This window comes from Zonotrichia leucophrys, chromosome 4, assembly GCF_028769735.1.
Source record: "Zonotrichia leucophrys gambelii isolate GWCS_2022_RI chromosome 4, RI_Zleu_2.0, whole genome shotgun sequence".
NCBI lineage: Eukaryota > Metazoa > Chordata > Aves > Passeriformes > Passerellidae > Zonotrichia > Zonotrichia leucophrys.
Genome location: NC_088173.1, coordinates 4,989,590 through 5,016,335, shown reverse-complemented (window position 1 = coordinate 5,016,335; position 26,746 = coordinate 4,989,590). Strand labels below are relative to the sequence as shown.

The window sequence follows — 26,746 nt, the reverse complement described above, 5'->3', positions numbered from 1 at the left end:
GACTTGGTTTCAGAATAAAACATTTTATATTTGTGATATGATAGCTTCAGTAGCACTTCAGTTAAGACTTTGGATTTGTTATTCCTCACTGACTGTAAGATGTGCCATGCAATTTTTTGTTTGCTTAGGGTTTTGATGGTGCAAGAAAATTGATATGTGGGTTAATAGCCTGCATTCCTGTGAAAACACTGCTGGATAGAACAGAACAAAGCAGTCAGTGTTATGTAGCAAGGATAAATTTTGCTTCTATAGTAAACAGTTCATAAGTGATTGCTTACTGATTGCTTCATAGAATTTAAGACAAGCATTGTTTTTAAATCTCACCTACTGGCTATCTCTATTAAAAGCCAATAGCAAGCTTTCTTGCAGTGTTTGTTCTTCTCTGTAATGGACCAAAAGAAGCTACTGTATGACCTGAGATTTCTTTGTGTCTCAAAATTTATGTGTGCTTATTAATGGAGGCCAACCACCAATAATAAATTTGTGCTGCATGTGTAGCGCAACAGTTCATCTCCTCTGACATCATGACTGAATAATTTATAGATGTAGTTACCCTGGAATTTGTAGGGATCATTAGCATTTTAATGAAAAAGATACAGCTGTTGTACTAAATCTTCACTTTCTTTTCCTTCTCCCTCAGTAAGAACTTGGATCTGTGCTTTGGGAGCAGCTGCCAGAGTGGGAATGTGCTGAGGGGCACTATGGGCAGGCGCTACCCAGGGGCTCACTATCGGCCAAGCAGCTCATGTACGTATGCACTCCTCTCATTTTGTTGGTGCTTTGTTGCTTTCCAAGGCTGTTAAGCCTGTAAATTCTGAAATAGTATTTATAAAGAATGCTGACTTATTGTAATCAATGCCAGCCCTTCTGTGTGTGTACCCAAATGGTAAGTATATTGATTTCTGTTTAAACAGGACTTTAAAAAGGGGCTTGCTGCGTGACTTGACCAGATCTCCTGCAATGTGCTGTGGTTTGTGTTCAAGGTCTCCAGCTTCATTTATTATAGAGTTCTAAGGTTGGCTGCTATTCCTCTTCCCATCTATCTCAAGCTCTTAATACCAGATCTCTTTAAATTAACAAGCTACTTGAGCTCAACCTGTCACTGTGCACTGTAGCTTCAATTGCTTACAACTGCAGCTAACATCCCCAGTTCAGATTATTTATATTCTTGAGTTCAATATTCTTCAGTATTATTGTTTCTTTGCTCTGAATTGTAACAATTGAACACCTGATTGTATTACATCACCCCTTACTGAAGTTTGTCTTCTGTAGAAGTACAAAAAGGGAGCTCCTAGAATTTTATCACCTCCCTCCTTCCACCAGCACCCACACTGCAGTGGTTCCACAGTGCAGACAATGGGAAGTGAGCTGATGTGACCTCCCTGGAGAGCTGTGGGGTAGCACCCCACCTCCAAAAGTCTGCTGCTGCTTCTTGTGCACCTTCTGTTGATCCCTCAGGCTACTGAGGTGAAGTTGTGGTAGGTTAACTTCTGTATTCACTCCTCCTTCTGCTGTAGCAAAAGAGCTCCATCCCACAAGGCTTTTCTTGGCATCAAAGCCAGCTTGATAAGCTCTCACTTCTGTAACATTCTTTCTGTTCCTTAAAAGACTTGTTTAAAATCCCCAACCACTTCAGGCATCTGGCTCCACACATACTTGCATTGGCTGATTCAAGTGGTAAACTGCAGTGAGAGCTGACAGCTGTGGCAGGACAGGGACATCTGTGGTGGCTTTGCCATTGGACATGAGGAACTGCATGATGAGATCCTGCATTTAGAGCCTGACATTTGGGGTTTTGCACAGGGCTAAACCCTAGGCAGCAGTAAAGCATGGTTACTTTCTGCTGCAGACTAATCATAGATATCATAAGGATACACATTAAAAAGGTGCATAAGAGCTGGCTTAGATACTGTGTCCAAAGACTTGTTTGAGGGATATTGTCTATACCACAATGGAGGAAAGAAATGATTGTTACAGTTTTGACAGATTTTTGGTGGTCCAGTGCTGGAGTAGAGTTGGACTGATCTGTTTGAATCACTGCACATTAGTTCTGGGCACTGGCTGTCAAACGTGGCCTCTCGGAGTACTGCCGGACACGATATTCACATCCCATGCCCAGGCTTAAAGCTCAGATGTTTAAGAAACCCTAGTGTAAAAGTATCAAATCCATTCCTGCTTAGAGAGAAGAGATAGGCATTACATTGTTACCAGAAGAGCCTGAAATGCTGTTCCTGTTGTCTAGTTGAACAGTTTTAGGCATGAAGTAGAATTGTTTACTTGGGGAAAGGCTGGGGCTCCCATCATCTGCCAGGGCCAAAACTTGTGTCAGAATCAATTGGCACCAGAACTCCCTCAGTCTGAGGACAGAGATATCAAAACACCTACTTCATGACTGCTTTGTGCTTTTGTTAAGCTAAGTTTCCCCTTTCCTTAACCTGTCAAGGTTTGTAAGCCAGGAAACGTTCTTTGTTTTTTGTTTTGTTACTATATGATTTGTGTAGCTTCCTGGTGCTTAACATAACGTGTTTTGGACATCCAGCAATAACGGTATTGAAATTGCCCAATATCTTGGAAATGTGGATCATAGTGAAATCTCTGTGAACAGATTAGATCTTGATGGAAGTGCTGGTAAAACACAGGACTTTGCTTTTGTGTTTTTTTTTAATAAATAATGAGTAATTACACCATCTCATTTATTGTATTTCACGTTTACTATTGTTGCGATCTTAATGTTGTGCATCAAGGGCTTGGTGCTGCCTTAAGCTTTAGTCCCTGACTTTATCTTCTGTCTGTACATATACCTATACCCAAATAAATCTATGAAGGGAAGCATTTGGTCTGTGTGGAGTGTAGCAGTTGTATTGCCTTTTAGGTGGTAAGGTAACATTTCATCCATTTATGGCATTGACTGTTTTGTTGAAGGATTTCATAAACTTATTGGATAGACTAGTGTGTGGTCTTATGAGAATAACAAAGGGTTTTATAGTTGTGGAAACACATAACAGCTTAAATAGAATATGGCTTATTTGAAGCCCAATGCTAGGAAGTCCATTTCCTATACAGGTGCTAAAGGTATAAAAACCAGCAAGGTGTTTAAATTGTCAAATGAAAAGCTGTGAATTTAACAGGTGCCTGCAGGTTTAGACTTTTTAAAAGTGTAATTAGAGAGCAATGATCTCCCTTGATTATTGTCAGCAAGCAAAACAGTCTTAGGCGTGTCCCTGGCACTGTCTAATGCTGCTTGTGCTGATTGAACATTCCCTCATGTGCTATTTTGTTGGGTTTTCTTTCTTTTCTTGTGTATTTTTCTTTCTTTTCTTGTGTATTTTTCTTGTGAAAACATACAAAGGATGGATGTACAGTCTCCACCTACTGAGAAGCTGGGTTTTGTAAACAGATTTCTTTCATTAATTTCTCCTGAGCTTTTTTATTTATATTTTCCTAATTCTTGGTCACAAACTCTGCTTTTCTGCATTGGCTGCAGCACCTCTTGTGAAAATATGGTTCTGTTTGTGATGTTTAGGAAGACTCAAGTTCTGTTTCATACTAAAATTTTTTCTGTACACAAAGAGTTTTGTATGCCTGGAAAAAACCTTTTTAAAGGGTTTGTCCATGCATATCCTGTCCACAGCATAACAATTCATTTATTTTAGTTATAGACTTTTGCATAGCATTGAAATCTGACCAAGTGTTTTGAAGGGTTTGATTCTAGTGCCTTCCTGCTGGCATTCAATGTTCCCAAAGGGCTTAAACAACAGGAGCAACAACAACAACAATAATAATAATAGGAATAATAACAAAAATTAAAAATGCAGAGTTTTCTGAGTCTGCTTTAAATAAATAAAAAAGCCCACTTTTTCAGGGGACGTTGGAAGTGAGAAATATGTGGGTGGTAGTTTTCTGCCCCTGCTGACCTTTGGAGTGTTCGGGGGTGCAGGCTCAGTCCTGCAGTGGCACATCAGCTTTCACTGGCGGGAAGGGACCTGCTTGCGCCTGGAACTCCAGGACCAGCCCTCTCTGACCACAGACAGCAGTGCCACATGTCCCACTCTGAAGTCAGCCTCTTTATTTGTGGCAGGTAGGGGTGGATTTCAGGATTTTTGACCTATTTGTGACTCAGACTAAGGTCCATATGGAATGATTTTTTGATGTGATTCTGCAGTATAATTATTAGAGCTGACTCAGAAACTTCTTCTGGAGGATGACTTTTTTGTCCCAAGCAAACTTTTTGGGGAAATACCATTTTTCAGCAGCATCATAAATCAAGATCGACAATGTAGGAAAATATTCCTCATGAGATGGCACTCCCCTGGATTGCAGATGGGAGAGGTTTGAGTCTTGGTTCTTCATGATCATCTGCTTCATGATAAAGCTGCTCTTATAAAGAATTTAAAATGCTTGAGGGCAGAAAGAGCAGGGTTGATTTTATAAACTTAGGTTTTGATTTCCCTTGAGGAACACTCAAATTTCTGCTCTGCCTATGTCTCTGTCAGCTTCCCAAGGAATGCCCAACTGTGCTTTTCATTGCACTGAGCTTGCAAGGGAGCTGTTGTTTCATGAAACTGCTGGAAAATCTCACTGCAGTGAGATAAAGAAACAAATGTGAGAATGGTGACATTATAAATAGCAGCAAACCCCTGAATGAGCCCCAAACTTCCAGTCTCGCAGCCAGTGCCGACAGTTACATTCCTATCATTAGCACAAGATGAGTTGGTGTAAAAATGTATCATGGCGTGGCTCTGTGGACTTGGAGCTGCTCCTAGAATGACAAGGTACTGACTCAAAGAGGCACCTAACCCCAAGGAGGAGGAGTGTGTGCTCTGTGCAACTCTTGGTAGAAGCATCAGTAAAATTCTACATCTGCAAAATCCTGCCCTGTATCTCCTGACCTTTTCTTTCCAGACAAAGACGTCTTGGTGTAAATGAGATTCAAGCTGTAGCACTGCTCAGATCATGCTTGGGCAGGGGACACTTTTCTGTTAAGTTTCTCTAAGAGCTCCACATAATAGCTGAGGAGAAGGCAGGAATGCAGATGACTGATGGAGTGGAAGTTGCAGAAGTACACAATGACATATGTTGCTGTCTTCATTAAAGTCTCTCTGGTTTCTTCCTTTCCTAGGAAGCTATGTGGCATCTTCCTTTTGAGTGATCCTGCTGAAGCTCTAAAGCACATGCTCTTGTTGGCATATAAGAGCTGACTCAGAGCCTGCAGATGAAAAGCTTTCTTTAGGGACTGTGTAGTGCTCTGAATGCCTATCATCACTTATGCATTTATTTCTTAGCATGATTAAATAGTAGCCCTATCTCAGGATCCTGACAGTCAATTTCTTCTACACAGGGGAGTCAGAGACAGATGCTGAAGGTTTCCTTGTAATTCCACTTGGGGTTGCATATGGTCATGGAGAGCCACCATGGTAGCACATTTGCACTGTTTGTCCCCTTTCACAGAAACTCTAGTTCCTTTGGTATTCAGTAACTTGTGGGCATCTGTGAGTTTGTAGATAAGAAGGAAGAACAGAGTTTTTGGCTGGCATGTCAAGAACTCAAGATTCCATGTTGCAGTTCAGGTCAGTAATATGGTACTTTGTTCTGTTCCACTTGTTCAATGTCTTCTGCAGCCAGGTTTGTTGGAACTGAATCTGCTTTCAGCCACACTTCAGTGTAATTAATATAAATGCCAGTAAGTGCAGCTGCTTTTCTGTTGTGTTCTCCTTCCACTTTATTATGGATTGATCTGCTTAGTTTATGGGGAACCATAAAGCAAATACGATAGTTTGATTTCATTTTCGAGCACGTGGTTTGTTTTATACATGAGCACTATGGGCAGAGCCTTCTCAGGGAGCTCTACTGGCTGCATCAGTATATTGTATGTTTAGAAATATTTAGAAATATTGTATGTTGTATGTTTAGAAATATTTCTGATTCATCCCATTGAAGTTTGGTTGAAGACAACACCTAGCTTTGCAGGGAACTTTCAGCCTTGCTGAGATGTTTGCACAATGAGCCTTATTTAATTCAACCTTTGATTAAAAAAAAAACAGACTGGAAATATAGAGACCTTTTTTGGTTTGATGTACCTGAGCTCTGTTCCTTTACTGGAGGCAAGGAATATGTAGTCCAATTTTCAGGCACTTTAGCAGATGTAGTTAAAAGTGCACATATATACTAACCTTACGTAGGTGAGATACAAAATGTTTTTAATGTACATGGAACACAAACAATCTTTTCAACTAGCAAAATGTTATTTTGCTTTTCTTGAGAGTCCTCACAGTCTCATTGTGCAAAAGCTGGCACTCTAGTGCTCTTTTCTGTGTCTGAGTCTTGGGCTTTTTATTTTTACTCACTGGTCTAAGGAACTGGTTACTAACTTACTGTTAGCAATTTGAAATTATTTGCAAACACTTAGGAATTAATGAAATTAGATGTGTTCTTTATATTGATACTTGAGATAGAAACACACTCTTATTCTTTATTTCCATATAGATTATTTTCCGTTTTTTAATTTTCAAATTTTTATTTCTAGAGCCTAATTTGATACTACAATTATCAAGTATAACTTTACAGTAAAGAAAAATTTTTTTGCTGTAGAATGCTCTTTCAAGTGTGTTCTAAGATCTCAACTATGAGGCAGTTAAAATAGGTGGCTCAAAACTCTTGCTACCAGTCTGGGTAATCTGAGGATAAAAACATTTCTGGATAACCATGTTTGATAAAAGTTTAATGTATAACTAGCCATAAATTTGTAATATGTGCTTCAGAGGGCAGATGAAGGTGTGGCAGGTGAAATCATAATGCCAGCCCATCTGAAATTGAAAATAAATTAGTTTAAAAAGGGAAACTGAAATGTCTTTACTTATGTGCATGCAGTTAGTTGTTCTTGGAGAGGCAGATTGTGCTCAGGAATTTGCAGCCTTGTTTCTGGGCTTTGCAGAACAGGGAGTGTTTGCGAGCTCCAAATAGCAGGGCCACAGACAAGGTGTGTGGGAGGTGGTTGCTGATAATAATCTGTTTAATTTTTTTTTCCCCAGCACAGCATCTGTGCTGGAGCCTTAACCATTCCACCTGATAGAGTCTCAGTTAACATTTACCTACTTCTCTAGCTAGTGCTGTGACCTGTGCTTTGTGTCCTTCCTGCTTTTGGCGCCTGTGTCACCTGATCAAAGAGCTTGGGATTGGTCCAGTGCTGTTTTGGAAAGCTGGTCCTGGACTTGTGGGTTTCCTTAAGCCTGGTAAGGAATAGATCATCTTTTGAGTGGCTCTGTTTCCTGATTTAGAAACTGATCAATGTTAAATTTATGTGGAGCTGAAAAATCCCTGGTTTGGAATCAGTAAAAGTCATTTTATGTGGGAAATCTGTGGCCCTTGATTCCTTTCAAGCATATGGGTAGGCTGCCTGTCCTACAAAACATTTTGGCTACATTTTTTCACTGAGACAGCTTATCCTAACTTTCTGTTTCATAAGACATTTTGCTTCAGTTTAGGTATTTCTCATCAGCTTTGATTACACACTGTTTACCTTCAGGCTTGGTGAGTTATTTTTGGATGGCACTTGAGATTAAAGCTGCAGAATACAGAAGTCCTTCTTGCCTCATTGGTCATCTCAATTGCAGAAATTCAGGTTACAATTTCTGAGTTTGTGTTTCTGTTTAAGGAGAATGATGTTTATGCTTGTGTCCTCTCTTAGCACTTACATTGAAGTAAGGATATTTGTAAATTAGCAGATAAGTCCACGGTGTGATCTTTATTTAGAGATTGAATAATTTACATGAAAATTTTAAAAAGCAGAATTTTAGGGCTCTGTATTTTAATTTAAACAATGGGATTAGAAACAATTACAACCATTTACTTAGCAAATATTGCTGTGAAGTTATAGATCCAATGACAGGTCTTGTTATCTGTGCTCACAAGTAGCTAGCAGATAAAACACTCCATCTTCTTGCTGCGACAACACTGGTTCTGCCTACCAGACTGTTCCATTCTACACACGGGGGAGAATCTAATTAAAGGGAGAGAATTGAATTTGGAAAAGACTTAGCATGTCATCTTGTTTTTTTCCCTCATAAATGCAGGATTAGTCTTTATGCCATGTCATGGCAATACCTTATATAAAGGAAAGAATTGCTCTTTCTTTCTTAAAGTGGTTACTTGATTTAAGAGTACTATAGAAGCACAAGATGACCCATGTTCTCTGCAATATAAAGTTTCAGTCGGGTAGTCAAATATACACTGGTTATTTAGATGTATCTAGCTTAATAAAAGAAAAGTACAGGAACAGTGGATTTAGCCAGTTTATTTTTGTCATGAATATTTTTTAATATTTTTCTTTTTTCTTTTTGTCTGTTAGAATCTGATTCTGAGAAGCATCTTGTCTTGGATTTTTTTCTGGATGACTGGCTTTGTGGGAAAGGGGAAGGAAAAAAATGGTAAATGAGAAGGCATATTCAACTTGAGTGCTACAACTCATTGAGGATCTTAAGTTTTTTTCCTCAATTACACAACATAAAGACAGATCAGCTTTATGGATTCTCATTAGTAAGAGCACCACTAGAACAGGAACAGCACTGCTGCTAGGCTGTTGCAGTTGGTTGGCAGCATGATTAGCTCTGAAAAGGGGAATGTCATTATTGTGGCAGCAGGGACTGGCAGGGTGCCTCTGGGGGATGGAGGAGCCAGGACAGAAAGCTGGTACCAGATGGTGATTTCAGTAGGACTAGGTGAAGCAGGAAATAGCTGGAAATGGGAGAAGCTGCATTTAGCAATCAAGTTGAAGTGGCAATTTTATTCTGATGTGAGGACAGATCCAGGGTGGAGTGGAGAGGGCAGCAGCGATTACCTGCTTGGGCAGGAGTGTTGTATTTGATGGTCTGGAGAGATCCTTCCCACCCTCAGCAACTCAGAGATTTGTGTGGAGCCATCTGCAGACAGATTTGAGAGTACCATGTGTAAGGTGCTGGCAGCCCTGCTTCTTTCCTGCTCTTGCATTCCCCAGACTGCTCTGCCCACCATCATAATTCACTTTCTTGGCTTTGCTGAGCTTTCTCTTTCCAGCTTCCAAGCTCAGTCCAGCTAAGATGTCACTGCCAGAGGGAGCAGCAAGAAGAAAATAATTGGCTGTGGTCTCTGATCTACCGCAGCACTTCATTTGAATATTTCCTTTCCTTTTCCATTCTGAAAGTGTTAGATCTTGACTGGAACTTCTGTAGATATCATCTGATTCTTCTTATATAGATATTTGATACTAAGAAAGCTTCTAGTCTTAATTCTGATTTTAGCTAATAATGTAAATCTGGAGTTTATTAGGATGCTTTTGGCTGACATCTGTTTAACTATTACCATTTAGCTGGTCATAGTTTGAGAATGAATGTTTTAACATTGGAATTCACCCTTTGAAGTGAAGGGAGTTAGCTGGTGTTGGGCTGCAGTCATTGTAGAATGAAGGTGTTCTCTACAGCTGCTTAGACTTAAACTCAAGTTCAAGTGTATAAGACCTATGGCTGTAGGCCCCTGGCATGGAGTTGTCATTAAATATTTTGTACTCAATAGATATCCTTGCCAAAGAGAAATCTGCTTTTTGGAAAGATTTGTATTATTTTTTTCCTATATTTCCTACATGCAGTGGCAAAAATTTTCATACGTACCTCGTCTCTCACTGTGTTTGTCATTCATATCCAAACCAGAGACTTTTGGGCAAAATGGTTTATTTATGAGAAGATGGCCAGGAAAGGGTCCCATATTAGAATTCACTGCCTGATTTTCTTTTTATGATTCCCCCCTGTGAGATCAACCCTGTGCTTCTTAGTTTCATATGCTAGATCTCATTCTGCAAATTTTCTTATGAACCTGCCTTACTGCTGTGTTTTCTTTTACCAATTTACTGCTGTGGTTTCCTGAGTAAGCTGTAATCGGGTAATTGGGAAAACCTTGTATTATTTAGGTTTTTGCTACAATATGTTGACTAAAACTGGAGAATATTTTTCAATTTGTGCCCTAGTAAAGTTGTATATTAACAAAAATATAATATTTATTTTTAATTACATGTTCATGTTGCTGCAGATTAGCCTCTCCCATACTTTATTGACTGTCAAATATCATGAAAAAGTCAGAGAATCCTCACTGTTATGCTGTGAGCTTTATTTAGAATGCTTAACATCTCTCAGGAGCTTCTAAAATGTGGTATTTTTCTTTTGTGTTTTCCTTTGGTTTTAATTCTTAAATGGTCCCTCTTTTCAGATTTCAAATTATAATCTATTTCCTGATGCATTGCTGACGTCACGCGAGCCATGTCAGAAGTACTTCCAGGTCAGATGCCCTTTAAAAGATTCTGCTATGCAAATATGTGAAATCTTCCTCTTATTTTTCTTCTTCTTTCCAGGTCCATATTTCACTTTCATTTTGCACTTACACATGAAAAAGAGAAAGCACTTCATTTTTTTTAACTGTGCCTTTTTGAAGAAACTCTCTATTGAGCTTTTTAAAGACTTCCTATAGACAATAGGATGCAATGAAGTCATTAGATGGCAAAGACAAATTGGTCATGCACTATTCTTTGTTTGCAATGACATTTTCTGTCTGTCTCTTCTAGCTCTGAAAGTTACATGAGAGGATTGAAAAACATTGATAAAAGCCATTCAAGTAGCAATATTATTTGTATTATTGTGATCCTTAGAGAGTTGGCACTACTCTTTGTTAAACACATTGTAGTAGTGAAAGTATTTTAATCTATACCTGTGAGAATGGTAAAAGTATTTTAATCTAGATCTGTAAGAATGTTAAACGTCTACAATTGAGGCTGGGAGTTCTTTTGAAAAGTAAGCAAGTTGAAACCCTTAATGAATTGCTATGACAGATCTTCTACCAAGTTAAGTGCTGTCCTGAAGAACCAACAATTTAACCATGTTATTATTCCCAGTAATGATAATATTCTAATTGTTGTTAGCTTTTCACCAGAGTAGAATATTTTTTAGTGTAATACCCTACTTTTGCTCACTTAAAACTTAGCAGTGTCCTCCCACTTATACTGAGACATATATAGATCAACTCAGTGATTCCTGGTCTGGTTGTCCATTGTGTTTGCTTTTCAGTAGAAGGTAGAGAAATTGAAAATATGGTGCCCTGTGCCAGTAGCATGGTCCTTGCTGGTAGCCAGGCAGCACAAGGAGCTGTCTGAGAGGGGGATGGAGTCTGTCTGTGGCAGCCCTGGATGCAGGAATCTAGGATTCTTGCATTTTATTGAATTCTTTAATTAGAAAACTGGCATGTGCTTCCTCTGGGAAAAGTGATGTGTTTCAAGCATCATTGTGTCCTGTATAAAGGAGTAGGGATGGGCTATTGCTCTTCTTCCTTGCACTGTTCTACTATGCAATCTTTCTTCAGTGCTCTTAGGCATTTCTTTGCATTCCCATTTTTCTGCTGCTGTAGTTAGTCCCAGTCTCATAGCAACTTCTACCCTTGAAATGGAAGATCTGCCCATCTGTATTTCTTCTCTTTTTGCCTTCTTTTCTCTTTCCTCCCCCCTTTTCTCACATCTGTCTGCTTCCAAGAGCAGAGGGAAGCTGGCCGTGTGCATCCCAGGGCGTGGCTGGGAGCGCAGGGTGACAGCGAGCAAGCAGGCTCATGGTCCCCGAGAGAGCAGCTGGCTTCACTCTGGGCACCCCTTGTGCTGCTGTCTGCCTGCCCACTGATCATTTGGTCATGATGGTTTGATCGATGAATCACCTGAGATGGGGTCAGGAGGGGAGGTGGTGTCTAGTGAAAGGTTTGTTTGGACAGTTTTCTGCTCATGGGCCTACACCAGCCCAAGTTGACAGCCAAGTCACAAACACTGTGTGAGCCACAAAGACTCCTTGGCTCAGGCGTTGAGCAGTGTGTCCATGTTCATCAAATCAGTGGAGAATCTTTATCAAGCAGATCAGTAAAACGTGATACATTGTGTTGCAATGTTGCCAAGGTCTTATTCTTAACAGTATTTCTGAGCAATGAAACAGCAGCACGGGACAAGCTAAAGATAAGCTGACATGCAAATACTTAAGCTTTATCCAGGAAGATTATTTTTTAAGAAATTTGTTCAGTGACAAAAATAGTGGCAAACATTGCATGAAGTAGCTCGTTTGTAACAGAGGAGAACAAATTTCTGTCTTGTTCTATAGTATTTATGGCTGAAAAACATAGATGTTTGTTTTAATTTGCTGAAGCATGAAGTAAAATGTAATGTAGTGAAATCCCTAGATACCATGCAATTGCACAAATTCTAAAGGTCAGGTAACGTAGGGGTGAAATTATCCTGCCCTATTACTTTACTTTTTTATGTGACTTTCATGTTGTCAGATTTTGAGTGATTCAGAAAGAGAGTACAAAGCAGCCATTTGATATGTAGAAGCTGTTTCACGTAAAACATTTTGGTAACATCTGATCAGATGCAACCTTGCTTACATTAGACCTGATTTGTTTTGAACAAGGTCCAGGAAGCTCTGTGTGTGTATATGGTGTGTTTATCTGAGAAGTAATTTATAAAGTTCCTTTAAATTTTGTAATAGTTGAGTTTTAAAGTGTCTTGTGGCTTAAGTTTTTTCCGGGATGTTTGTCAGCCATTGCCTAAGATGATGGCACAGCATGTCCATGGGGTGATCCATCTTCTAAAGAATTTGCAGTTGGTTTAGACTGACTGACCAGGGCTTGAGAAATTGGCAAATATGAACAATTGTAAAATTCAGTTGAAATTCTGTTTTTAACAATTTTAGAAATTGTTCTTCAACACCTGGATGGGTGATTCAGGGAACAAAGGGTATTATTACTTGATCTGCTTGGTTTCAAATGAACCAGAGTCATGTTTGCGAGTGAGCAGCTTTGACAGCACATCAAAGAGGAGGGAACACTGGCAACTGTGCCTGCATTTAGGTATCAATGGGAAGTGCTCCTTTTCACTCTGTTTGTGTATTATATTTTCTTTTAAAACCCATATATTTAATCTCTTATAAATCTGTACAGCAGTCAGTTCTGTCATATATCAAATGTACAAAGATGCAGCACAGCTGAGCTGCAATGATCTGTCATCGGCTAGCTCAAATTACAGCTTTTCATTCCTGGGTAAGCCCCTGATACCTTTTTATGTGCAATATAAGCAGTCAATGATAACTGAGAATTAGGAACAACAGAAAGGGTGTTTCATGTTGTGGCAGATGGAAGTGATTTATTAATTGGCCTCTAATTTAGTTGCCAGGTATAAAACAACAGTGACTGTTACAGTAAATTGAGGTTTTCATGGAGTATTGTGCAGATTCGTGGAAGCCATAAATAGACAGTACAGGAACAAATTGCAGGGTTTTTTAGATAAGTTTTTAAAAGAGCTATATTTCGATTTATTTTTAATAATCTAAAAATCTGTTCCCTCAATAAACTTAATATTTTTTCAAAATATGAGCTGTGCAAATGGCTAAGAAAAATCAGAAACTTGTTTAAAAGCAGACAAAGAATTTAACAGTGTATGTTAGCATGTATGTTTTATCCTTAAGCTTGAACTTTGTGAGCTACAGAAATAGTAAACCATCTCTGGAACAAGCCTTTTGTTTGAAGTTGATTGAATTCCAGCAGGGTATTTTGTCAAGGGATTTTTTTCCCTGCCCCTGAAAATCAAATACACCTTTGTGGTCATCCCCTTGTCTTCCCTGACCCTCTCCTTCCCTTCCCTAAAAAAAAATGAAAAAGGAAGGTGGCAGGGGAGGGAGGGGAAAGAAAGAAAGACAGAGAAAATGCAAGTGTTAGGAGTCAACAGCTGACCAACCAGTCAGGTTTAGCAGTAACAGCACTACATAAAAATGAAAAAGAAGCAGCATCTGTCTGCAGTCTTACAAATAGTTCAAATTTCTGTTTCCTGGTGATGAGCACTTGAGGACTTATTTCTCCATCCAAGACAGAGGTGAAATACTGAAAGATTTATGGTATGATAGTGAGAGTCCCAGGCATTTGCAAAGGGCACCCCTGCTGTCCCACAGCCTGCCTGCAACAGATTCAGACATGAAAAACCTGCCCTAAAATTGTATTGTATGGGGCCAGGCTTTCTGCTTTTTCTCATCTTCGTGGTCCTGATAATCTCTCTATATTTTTTTCTGACTATGTTCTTCCTCATTGAATAAGATAAGCTTTTGTCTCTTCTCTTACCCACATAGGTTGTGGTAATTTTCCTCCTGTAAAACCATTACCTAAAGTGCCACATGCCCTTACCAGAAGCCCTAGCACAGAGTGTATGCCGTGCACGTGTCTCACGGGTGCTCCCTTTGCTTTGCAGTCGATTCCGGCGTGGATGCCCTGGCGGTGTTCATGGCGAGCGGCAGCACCACGGACGCCGTGAACCGCAACGGCCCCGCCACGCCGCCCAACACCCTGAACCTGCGCTCCTCCCACAACGAGCTCCTCAATGCAGAGATCAGGCACACGGAGAGCAAGAACAGCACCCCTCCCAAATGCAGGAAAAAGTACGCTCTGACTAACATTCAGACAGCCATGGGGCTTTCTGACCCAGCAGTCCAGCCCCTGCTGGGGAACGGCTCTGCCAATATAAAGCTGGTGAAGAACGGAGAAAACCAGCTCAGGAAAGCTGCCGAGCAGGGACAGCAGGATCCCAACAAAAACCTCAGTACCACTGCAGGCGTAAATGTAACTTCTGAGAAGTTTGAAGGCAATGAGCCGATCCCACAGGATTCCTCTGGCTGTGAAATATTACCCTCGCAGCCAAGAAGGACCAAGAGCTTCCTGAATTACTATGCAGATCTAGAGACATCAGCTCGAGATCTAGAGCAGGGTTTTGTTGGCATGGAAGATAAGTCTGCACAAAGCAACAGCCAGGCTTCTACCGTTATTGTCAATGGGGAAGTCCTGCCCCGGAAACAGAACAAGATGCCGAGTCCAGAGGATGGCCAGGTTGCCACGGTGTCATCAAGCCCAGAGACAAAGAAGGATCACCCAAAAACTGGGGCCAAAACAGACTGTGCCCTCCACAGGATTCAAAACCTGGCCCCGAGTGATGAGGACTCCAGCTGGACTACCCTGTCCCAGGACAGCGCCTCGCCGAGCTCGCCCGATGAAACAGGTACGAAGCAAAGGCTCCTCACAGCCTTGTTTTAGAAAGGGATTGCTTAGCTTTCCTCAGCTGGTGCCAGGAAGGACAGAGGTGGTTTAGCAGTTTCACTGGGGAACTGGATTGTATCAAAATGCAAGCATTGGCCTTGCACACAGCTGCTTGTCTGCTAGGGAATGCTTGGAAGCTTCCTGGTTGATTGTGGCAGCTTTAAGAAAGGCACCAGCAGATGGCCCATACAGGGTCCTAGAAATATGCTGACTGCACCTCTTCCTACTTCATAAATAATTACTCTTCAGTAATCAGTGGGTTCATGTTGTGAGAAGAACATGGTTATCAGGAGATGCTGAACTACTGATAGCTACTTACACACAACAAAAAAGCTTTTCTGAATGATGATTTCTAGGTTCAGTGAAGAGTTTTACTTTTGTAATGCACAGCTTTGTAAGATGTGCCCACTACATCCCAGTCATTTGATGATGATCCCTCCCTGTGTCAACATGGGTAAAGAGAAACCCTCCCAGCTGAGGAGCTGTGCAGTGAGCCCTGCTGGTGTCTGTCCTGGAGGGCTGTGCTTTTGGGCATGGTCAGGGCTCTTCACTGCCACTGCATCATGTGGGGTCTGCACAGCTCAGTGCTCCCCAAACCTTGCATTTATGCTCCAATAGTAAATGTTAGGGCCCAAAGAAAGAAAGACATTTATCTAGGGGGAAAAATATGCAGTAGAGTTTTAGTCATATGACTTGTGGGAATTGAAAAAATCCTGCAGTATTGAGAGCAGTTAATCCATACAAGAATGTAGTCCAGCAGATACCTGGGGAATTAATAGTGTTCAGTGCAGAGGTTGTGTTTAGCATTTCAGTTTATGCAGAAATATTATAGAAATATGGCTTTCTTGAGAAGACACTCTTGGAAATAAAAATATGCTTCTTTTAGGGCTTCTGAATTGTTTTGTCTTGCTTTTCCTACTCTTAACACTATTTCATTATTTAAATCCTAGAAATCTGAATGCTGTTTTGTGAGGTATTTTTGTTTTGTTTTCATGTGTTTTCTTTTGGAGTTGTGCAATTCAAAAACCCTGAAACCTTTATTCTTAATTGATTGCACTCATAATGCATAATTGTTTAGATAAAATCCTCCTGAGGTCTCCTTAGGGCAGGATACTTCTATGTGTGGTCTAATAAAAAGGTGTTTTCAGGAGCCTTGACCTTCTCTCTGAGTGATGAGGTAAAAAATAAATACAACTCAATTTAAAGATACAAAAAACCTGATTTATTTAAACAAATGTTAATGTTGATAAACAGATATGATAGAATCCATTAATAATGGGCCCTGAACAGCACAAGCACAGTACAGTATAACAAATGTGTCTGGAGGAAACTCTTCTTTCTTGGCCGAGGAAATTAGCTGTATGTGCATCTACATAGACCTCAACTTTCAGAAAATTTTATTAGTGCTTTCAGCTATCTAACCTTCTTTCTGAGATTTAGTACTTCAAAAAGAAAAAAGAGTCTGTGGGGATTTTAGAAGCAGAAAAAACCTATAGTCAGCAAAGCAGTGGGATGTCATTGAGATCTTAGCACATGCCAAGCCCTAATGGGTTTTCAGGCAGCCTTCCCAGAGACAGGCAGTGACTCTCCAGCAGAGCTGATTGACACCCAGCACTGCAGGCAGTCCCCCACACAAGGAGGCCTGCCTCCCTCGGCCTCAGGCACTGCAGCTCCCCTGGGAGCTGCTGTGTCTATCCAGCTGAATCCTCTGTCATTTGGAGAGGCTTATGAATAACCACACACCAGCTCCAGGTGCTTTTAATACTGCAAATGGACCAGAACTGGGTTCACATCGTGGGGAGTGCTTCCTCTTCCTCTCTCAAGAAACTTTCCTTAGTCTGGCTTTTAAAGGAAATACATCTTGTGTTATTACACCATCTACCTATTCCTTCTCTCCCTCTCTGTGTATTTATCAGTTTCACCTGGATAAAATTTGTATGTATTTGTATTCATTGTATGAATCTATGTGGTGCAAGCAGCAGCAAAGCACATGTCCCAGCGCTCAAACCTAGGAGAGAGTGAGGGTGATGTTTTCTCTTTGTGACTTGCTTTTTTTGTTTGTTTGTTTGTTTTTTGTTAAGAAGCTCCCTAGGAGGCAGGCACATTTCTTAATCTTTGTATCACCTGAAAAACAATTTCAGTGGAAAGTTATTCTGCCATAGTAAAGTGCAGTGCTCTGTGTAATAATCTCTAATGAATTAGAAATGGGGATTCTTCAGGAAATAAAAAGAATTCTCTTTGTCTCCAAACCAACAAGAAAATTGGAATTTGCTTTTGCTTTCTGTTTTAATTTAAATAAACTCCCCTCCTTCTAGAGCCAGGAATTGCCCCATAATTAGGAAAGTCCCTGAGATGTGGGACACATGGTGCTAGAGAGCCACAGATACTTCTTGCTCTATGCCAGCTGCCCCTCTTGCCCTCTTTGGGGTTGTGTGAGGATGTGCAGGGCAGCAGCCTCCTCTGGCTCCCTGCTCTCTCAGCCTTTGGTGCCTCATCTCTCCCTAGCTGAAATCAAAGGGGTATTAAAACCACAAGTGCCCTTTTTCAGGAGTGCTGCTGCTGTGTGCAACTGCAACATACCAGTGCCTGTCTGCTGCTGGTCTCTGAGCAGAGGGCAGTCTAACAGCTGGTTCCTGATAAACCAGTTCCATCCCATGCAGAAAGGGCAGGTGGGAGAGCAGCCCTTGGGGATCAGGAGTGCCGCTCTTGCAGAGAGCCTGGTGCTCTGAAAGAACAGCATGGCTGGGGAAAATAGCTCTCCTAATACAATAAAAATTACAGGAAATCATGAGCTTGTCAGAAAGACTTACAGCAGTGGCCAGTTCTGCCTCTGATTTTAACTGACATCTTTGACCAAATTAAAATTAAATTATGTCCCCTAAAAAGCACGACTCTTCCTTTGCAGTACCTATCTGATACAGACAATAGGTCTGTTACTTGCTCAGAACATGTTTTTTGTGTTCCTGAGTGGGGAAAAAAATTTATGTACTAAAAATACATTCAGTTACATTGTGGATTAATGCAAGTCCTATAAAACTAGACAGAGAGCCACCTATACAATTGTAGGGTTCTAAGTAATCACCCAATTTTCAGATTTTTGGGAATAAGAGTCTCTGCTTCACACCTGCTGTGCACCTCCTAAAGACTGGCAACTTTTAATATTGGGCTGTTATATTTTTTAATCCTGCATGTTACTGATAACCATGTCTCAAGAATAGTGCATGTTTTATAGTCTCAGTCTTGACTGTTTGCTGACTGCTTATGAAATAAGAAAGGTAACTGTTGCTCTATATCCCCAGTGTGTGTGTGTAGGTATTCCTCACATTGTGCATATGAAGTTACTAACTGCATGTTTGTCTCTTATTTAGCCATCCCTATAAGAAAGTTACTAACTGCATGTTTGTCTCTTATTTAGCCATCCCTATAAGAAGATTTTAGGGTCAGTTTAAAAGAAATGAAACTTCAAGGGCAGCCATGGTTATACACTGTTCACAGTTTCAGGGTCTACTGGTAGAAGGCTATAAAATAAATTGAACTTGATAATAAATTGAACTTGAAAGATGATTCTCTCAAGTACACATTGCCACCATCAGTTGCACAGGGAGGCTGCTTGCTGTGTTTAGGCAGTCAGGTTGGTTTTATTCTGTGATTCTCAGTGTAGCTACCTAAATTGTTCTCTTGGATGTTTGAATGCTCTGACTTGAAATTCCACAATTAAGAGTGGCAATCAGCACCCAGATCCCACAATTAAGAGGAATAATCAACAGCTTTTTGATTTGAGATAGATAACAAAAATGGGTATGTAAAAGTGGATTAACATGCTTAAATTCAGGAATGGGAGGATAAATGCATTATAAGCAGTGATTAATATCCTCTTCCAAACCCTGTTTGCAATTACCAAAATTTGGGACTACGGAAGAGGTTTTCCAGACTGTGTTGCAGTTACAGTTTCATACTTAACTGTTTGCCAAAAAGATAATGATTTTTCAGTTCATCAGAGCCATTCAGTTTCCTCCCTAGAGTGAGCTTGGTTCAGCTGCCCACCTGGTGTCCCTTGAGATGTCTGGTGGTGTCCAAGACAGGCAGCAGAGAAGAGGCAAGAGCTAGGACTTGCCTTTGGAGAAACAATCACAGCCTGAGCAGGATGAGCATTAGGTAACACTCACAGATGAATTAACCAGCTGAATAGAGTTTGAAACACCTGCCCTGTAGTGCAGAAATGAAATTTGTTAATTTACTGTGTTTTTGTTTTAAAAATAGCTCCCTGTTTGATCTCTGCTGTAATGTTCCAAAAGGGTCTGGGATGGTTTGTCATATTCTCTGTAAAAACAGCTCTCTCCTAGTGTGACATCTCTCCCTGGGTGCCCTGGAGCTGGGGGAGATTGAGTTTGAAGACAGTTCCCTTGTGGTGGCTGTGCTTTGATTACTAAAGCATTGCTGTGGCTAGCTCTGTCCTTTGGCTACAGTGTCAGATGTGGCATAGCTTCATTCATTTTGACCTTAATCCAGCTGAACTTCTGGCCACTTGATGGAGTCTCATAACAACTCATAATTTGAGTTGTTTTGCCCTTGGTATTTCATTTCTTGTTTGGTGTTTGTCTTTTCAAGGACACTTCCCATGCTAGTAAAGCACATCATTCCTAATCCAGAAAATATCAAGGACACTTACCTTAGTAAAGCACATAATTCCTAATCCAGAAAATATCATAGTCCTGCTTTGTGTAAGTGCAGTACTATGATTTTGAGAGTGTTAAAAATGAATATTTTTCTATTCAGTAAAATGTGTAGTTGTGGGATAAACAAATGCCTGCAGGGCCTGTGCCTGAAACATGTGGAATACTTGCATGGAAAGCAAAAGGTGGCAATGGGGAGTAGAGGTGGTGCCAAGACAACACAGAAGTAAATGCCAGCTTCATGCTACTGCCTGAGTGGTTCACAAGATGCCCAGAGCACTGCACATTTCCCTTAACTCCACAATGCACTTTGCATGAGTGTGTGATGTTAAGAGATATTAGGACACGCTTTTTGTGTGCTGTAGTCAAGTGGAAAACTCTTCTGAGCATCTGTAGGGCAGACTCAAGTTTCAGAAGTGGTAAATAACTTAATCATGTCAGCTACTTAACTTGACAAACTATTTTTGGAAACTTTCCAAGCTTCTGTAGTTGAGGGGTAGAAGTTTGTAGTTCTGGATGCTGCATGTCCTCTCTGAGGTTAAATGTATCTTGCTGGAAAAACTCTTCTATGCCTAGGATTGTCAGACACAGGACCAAGCAAAGAGGAAGGGAAAAACAAATCACAGAAGAAAAAACAGAAGGTAATGAGGAAAAGTCAGGATCCTGATTTCAGAGGGATGATAATGCAGGAAGTTGCACAAAAAAGCCACAATAAGCTGATACCAGACTAACCACCTCTCCTTTAAAAAAAAAACTTTCCAGTTCATAAAGCGCTCAAGTAATAAAAAATTATGGCCAAAATCGATCCAGTAAACCTCTGCCTCAGCACTTCTGAATGCTGCATACAAGTCAGGCCAAACTTCAATCCACCTGATTGATGCTTTGAAATGGGTACAGCTATCTCTGGGGAAGGGAAGGAAGAAACAGTATTACCTTTGGGAGGAGGCTTTATGTGCAGGCCTCTGTTTGTTAAGGCAAGCTGAGAACAAGGTTATATTCTTCTAGGTGGGGTCTGTGTGCTCTGAAGCGCTTTGCAGCCTGTTTGGGTGCTTGTTTGTTATCTTCTAGGCTCCTGTATGTTAGCTGCAGGAGGTGTGGTAGAGGAATGGTGTTGCCACTCAGCAGAATGAGTCTCCAGTCTTTGCAGTGGCCCTTGAGCTCTCTGAGGACCTTGCAGTTGCTGGGGTAGCAGTGATTCACCAGGTGTACAAGCTGGGGATGGCCAGCACACCTTGGGGTTCCCTATTCTGAAGATATTCCTGCCTCTTTGCACTCTGCAGAGGGGAAATGCAAAGCCTGGCCCCTGTGGTTGTTCCTGTGAGCACCTGCTGTGGTCCCAGTGTCAGGCCAGCAGTGCTGAGCTGCTCTCCCTGCTGCTCTCAGAGGAGAAAGCTGATGGGGCACATGTGGGTTGTGAAGTGGGGAGGAGAGGATGGAAGATGGGAACATGACCTGGAGGAGGGATGCATTGGAGGGGGAAGCAAAAGGAGAGTGAATAATATGCAGCTGTGGAGATAAATAAGGACTTGGCACCAACTGCAGGAGAGCTGTAAGCAAGCACAGGGGTATTTGTAGACAGTAGGTTAGGCAAGCAAGACTAGCACAAAGGCCATGACAGTAAATCACATGGACTATGTTTGACAGCAGAAATGAGTATTGGGGATTTTGTCTGTGCTGGGGTGTTATTTCACAAAAGTTTTGAAAACTTAACACAAAAAAATGGGGAGCTCTGAGTTATGTAATACTGAAGTACTGCCAAGAGAAAGTCAGATCCTAGTTCAAGCCCCTGTGAAAGGAGATGTCTGTACAGGAACACAGACTTAAATCCTCCTCAAGTTCCTGACCTGATACGTTTGCATCTGGAGGTATTTCTTAAAATCTCCCCAAATTAGTGGCTCCTTTATATCCCAGTCTCTCAGTGCACTAGTTCCTTGTGTGCTGAATTCTCACATAAGTCAAGAGTTAGCTGACTGAAGTTGAATTCATCTTTAATTAGCGATATGGGATTGGCTAAAGTGGGGTTCTGGGTCCCTTGAGTCACCATGGTGCTGTTCAAAGTTAGGGTATTGCACATATAGAAATTTCTGGATAAACAGAAACCTATAGCATGTGCCACCAAGACATGGGATAGATGGTGCTGCAGGCAGCCTTGGGTTTGTTGCTGTTGCATCAGGAGAAGGTGGGTAGATCAGAGCAGTACTGAGCATCTCCGTGGGCCAGAAGAGGTGTTGTGTGATGTGACCTGGCATGCTGCAGAGACCTTGCTCTGAACTCAGTCCTTGTTTGAGAGTGGATGTCTGATCCCTGCCTGAAGGGACATGAAGCTTTTTTAAGCAAGCCCATGAAAGCACATGTATTTGCTGTTAAGACTCGATTGCTTCATTCTGAGAGCCCCTGGGTACTCAGGATTAGGCCCTAAATGTCCAATATCTGGATGCCACAGAGCTCAAGATAATGACATTAAGTGGGCTCCTTGCAGTGTCTGGATCTGGTTTTGTAACCCCCAGCAGTGAGTGTCCTTCAGCTTGCAATGTAGGTTGGTCCATGATCTTTGGTGATGAGAAGTCACTGGGGAAAGAGGGAGAGGACAACTCCAAATATAAAACATATTTTTGCTTCCTGCCTATAATGTCTCTGAGGCATTTTAATCAATTTTTATATGGTGGTGTGTTATAGGGATTGGTTTTTAACTGCTATTCATTATGTTGATAATTTTATATGCATATAATTTGATACACTGGACTGATTTATTACATATTAAGACTACTTCAATGCTTTAGCTTGAAAATCATTCTGAGCTCTTCAATGAAACTGTTCCTTAATGAAACTATTTCCTCCTGAACAACAACACAATGTAACTAAATGCATTTTTCATGTTTTTAATTGCTTTTGAATTGAGATTCTGCAGAGCTCAATTTAAATTTTAAACCCTGCATCAGTTATTAACTCAGACATTGCAGGGCACTGAGAGAGGAGTAGCACTATCATGATCCACAAGTCAGAGCTTTAACTTTGTAGAGCACGTTTTTTGTTTGCATGTAACCGGTAAAATACTCTAAATCAAAGGTTATGGTTTTTATTTCATGGAAGTGGATTTTGGGCACTTCTCTGAACCTGAGAAGTTTTTAGTAAGGAACAAAGGACCCCATCCCTCCTCCCCTACTCAACAGGAAAGCCAAAGACACAGCTCAAATTGGCCAAATTAATTTTTAAATTAGGGTACATTCCCATTCGGACCTTAATTTAATTTTACTCGTACTCTGTAAGAAAGAGACAGTCAAGTTATCCTGGTCATTTTGTCTGACATGATTCTTGGCTTTGCTTAAATTATTGATTATAGCAAGGGGAGGGACTTTGCAATGAGAACAGCGCTCTCACTAATAGAAGCCTTTCACTAAATCAATTTCTACCATTCCTGCAATGCACCTTCAGGAAGTCAGAGGATTACAGCCTTAAGAAGAATTTTGTATTTGAAGAGGGGATCTTTGCTTTACATTTTTTTAAACTTTTCGTGTTTATACAGGCAGCTGGAGAGAAAAAAATGAACATAAATATATTTCCGGGGGCTGATCTGCAGGATGAGGGGCTGTTCTGGTTCAAAGTTGAACTGATTAAATCTTGATTTGATTGTCATCTAAAAGCTTGTGGCTGAAAGTACTGTTTCAAAAGCTTGTCTCCTAAGCAGAGTCAGTCAGAAAATACATCAATGTCTTGCAAGCTGGACTGAAATCAGTGGAGGATGCAGTATATGCACACACTGCTGAAATTCATGTATAGCCATCTCTCTTATTTTTTCTTGGCTTATTAGAAAATGCAGTCATTTATATGGTCAACATGTGGTGTTTTCTGTGTTACATTTAGTGGCAGTTGAATGGGGGTGGCTTCTCTTCCCTCCCATCCAAAGCACCATTCCTCGTTCGACTAATTGAGTGTCTGTTTAAACACAGCAGTGTATTTTCTTATATTTGAGTTGGAGATGCTACACAGAAGGAGAATATGAAGCTGTTGGGACATGTATATAGCAAACTTAAAGGATGCTGGTAACAGATCAGTACATGTTGAACTATACAGGAACATCTAGTAACTGTAAGTAACAATTCTATTTTACTTTTTTCATAGCACTGGTGAACAATGTCACTTAGGCCTGGATACTGAATACTATTATTTTATCTGTTATTAAAAATTCTGCTCAATGGAAGATCAGCTGGTATCTGACAGTTTAGGTTGCAGCAGTGTCTTCCTGAATGCTCATTATTTCAATATTGAATTGACAAGTGATGTTTTATACTTGTGATCCATAGAGCTTGAAGATCTTTACATAAATTTAAAATACATTAAAAACCAGACTTCTGATTTCTCCTTTACACGTGACAAATTCTTCCCCTGTATTTTTCTTGTAGTCAAAGGGAAGGAAAAAAAATCTCTGAACAGTGTAATAGTGATACCCCTAGTCATTCCCTAAAGTTCAAGGTAAAGGAACTTTTGCAATACTGAATGTGGGTTTGGGAGTTAGAAAGATGAGACAGTTTATAGCCAGTATTGAACTGGGAGCTGTCAAAGAATGTTGAGTAATATCTTGTATTTTTTTTTTTTTTGGTCCTTCTTGACAGTTCTAAATAAATCAATTTGTTGAGGTAGAAAAAGGATGTCTTATTAGAAAGCTGACTCACACAAAACCTTTACACAACTTTTTCTCTTCATTACAGGGGAACTGTAATTAAACAGCACAATTGTATTTGCTCCTTACAGAAACAAACTAATAATAAGAAATAGTTTGGTTTGGCTTTTGTAAAATTATTTGTAATTTAGTTCACTTTTTTTTTTTTTTGTGGGTAAGCTAGCATTGTTTGTCACACTCCATTTCTAGCAGAATTTCAAGATAACATTTGGTGTAAAATTACCTTATTTTTCTTTTGTACTTAACTAAAGCAAAACAATACATTTCCCTTTTTTTGCCCATGGAAGCTGTCAGTGGATCAACTAAGAAACTTTGTAGTCTACTGACTGCTTAATTTCCTTTGGTTAATTGTGCTGAAACATAACCAATGCTTTTTGTAACAAAGATATCTGAAAAGTAGGAAGATGACGTCAGAACAACAGGGATTTCAGGGCTAAGCTTCCACTGGCATGGAAGAGGAAGTTTATTTCATTTTTCTTACAGGATTGGTTTTTTCCTGCTAAGATGGGTGTGTTAGGCTTTGTAAAATTATATTGCCTATGTGTATTCAGGTTTAGTACAGGAAGTAAGACTTTTATGCAACATCAAAATTAATAGATGATCATTAACAGAAAATTTGCTTTCTATAGTTCTCTTGATTTCATGTCACAGGTGAATTCTCTCTTTCAGTACTGTACTCCAGATTCTGGTAGTTTGAATATACCAAGCTCCTATTACCTAAGATTTTTTAATCCTACAATTACTTCACAGGGAAAATGCAGCTTAAAGAAGCTGCCTCAGGAACAGGGTGACAGTGGAAGTTTCCCCATTCTCTGTTCCTCCCAGTGTCACATCCACTTTAAGTGTCAAATAGCTGGTCCGGAAAATAGTGGGGCATGGTCCAGTGTTCTCAACATTTCCCAGAGGAAATCGTGTTTTTTGTGGACAGGTCTCTCTGGCTTGAGGGAGCCTGTTGTTAACCTGGGACAAGCTTCAGCTGTTCCAAGATAAAACCAACTGAGTTGTGACTCTGCTCAGTTGGTTTTCCAGGAATGATGCAGAAGGGTGGATTTTCTTTCTGCCAGAAGTAAGTGGAGGTTTTATCTATGTGTTCAACCAATGTTTGAGGCTCACTATTTCCAAATTTTGTTGACATCAGTGCAAAACTGTCAGACAGTATTTAAACAAAAACACAGGCAAAATGTACTGATTTAAAAGTTGCACTCCCTGCAGACCACACTTTAAAATATTGTAATAATAATTACTGGTTGTATTTTAAGTATTCAAGTGTACAGCTGAAGCTTTATTGTGGGTGGAGGAATAAACCTAGTATTTGCATAGAGACCGCTTTTGTTTTCCTCTGCAAAGCACCCCATCTGCAGACAGGGCAAATGGACAGATCCGGCGTTGGAAGTAGAAGGGAGGGGAGGGAGTTTTCACATGTTGCTCCTTTATTAGTAATACATTTAATTTTGCATCCTCATTTTCATTGCACGGGGATACTTATAGATGTGATGCATTTATAAAGACTAAAGTAAAGATGAATAACTTCTTCAATCTATGCCAGTAAACCAATTAAAAACAAAAGGAAAACAAGCATAAATTCTTCTTGGAACTAATACACCTTGTCCCCAAATGGGAGTTTAAAAACAATGTGTATTCAAAAGCAAGAATGAATTTCAGGTCATTGTTTATATTTTTAGGGTTATGTTTTTATTTTAATTTTGTTTTTTCAGCTTTTACCTTTTTTTGAAACTTGGGTGATTCTGTTGGTTGTAATGAGGGTTTTTTTGAATATTTGTTGATTTGGGTTTTTTTTTAAGTGGACAAGCTGCAATTTTCCCATTGATTCCAAGAGTTAGGGAGTTTAACAGTTCCAGGTATCACAAGACACAAAGTCATAAAAATTTCTGTCAAAAATGCTGAAAACAAGTGTAAGTTCACAAGAGTAGTATTTCATTTCTTCAGTGTTTTAAAAGTAAACTTTTTGAAAGGAACCTTGCAGCTTGAATTCTGCAGTAATGAGCAAATCAACTACCTCATTTGCTAAAACACTAAAGCTCTTTTGGTGAGATGTGTTTTTATGACTTGCTGAGGGGTAAGGTGGTGATCAAAGTTTAAAAGAGAGAGAAAACTGTTTTTTCCTTCTGGTAACATTACTGCAAAAGGGTCAGTGTAAAGGCCACCAGATTGGGTTATTTTGACTTTTGGTTTATTGTTTTACAGATGCTATGTCAGGACTGTGTGTTTGCCTGGCCACAGTTCTATCTGAGCTGATTCTATTTTCAGGTGGCAG

The 26,746-nt window shown here is 40.2% G+C and overlaps 1 protein-coding gene across 11 annotated transcripts in view; it reads left to right on the top strand.

Moving 5' to 3' along the window:
• The window catches only part of APBB2 (amyloid beta precursor protein binding family B member 2), a 166,029-nt gene that overhangs the window by 61,965 nt on the left and 77,318 nt on the right, over positions 1-26,746 (top strand). For 4 of the 11 annotated variants that reach the window (XM_064710312.1, XM_064710308.1, XM_064710311.1 and 1 more), the window contains exons 3-5: positions 641-747; positions 10,231-10,299; positions 14,282-15,082. In XM_064710312.1, coding sequence (XP_064566382.1) covers positions 10,281-10,299; positions 14,282-15,082 — 820 coding nt within the window. In that variant the 5' untranslated portion in view covers positions 641-747; positions 10,231-10,280. Of the gene's footprint in view, positions 1-640; positions 748-1,457; positions 1,479-7,100; positions 7,230-10,230; positions 10,300-14,281; positions 15,083-26,746 lie in introns of those variants that run through there. The other 7 variants (XM_064710303.1, XM_064710304.1, XM_064710309.1 and 4 more) reach the window with 4 other exon arrangements.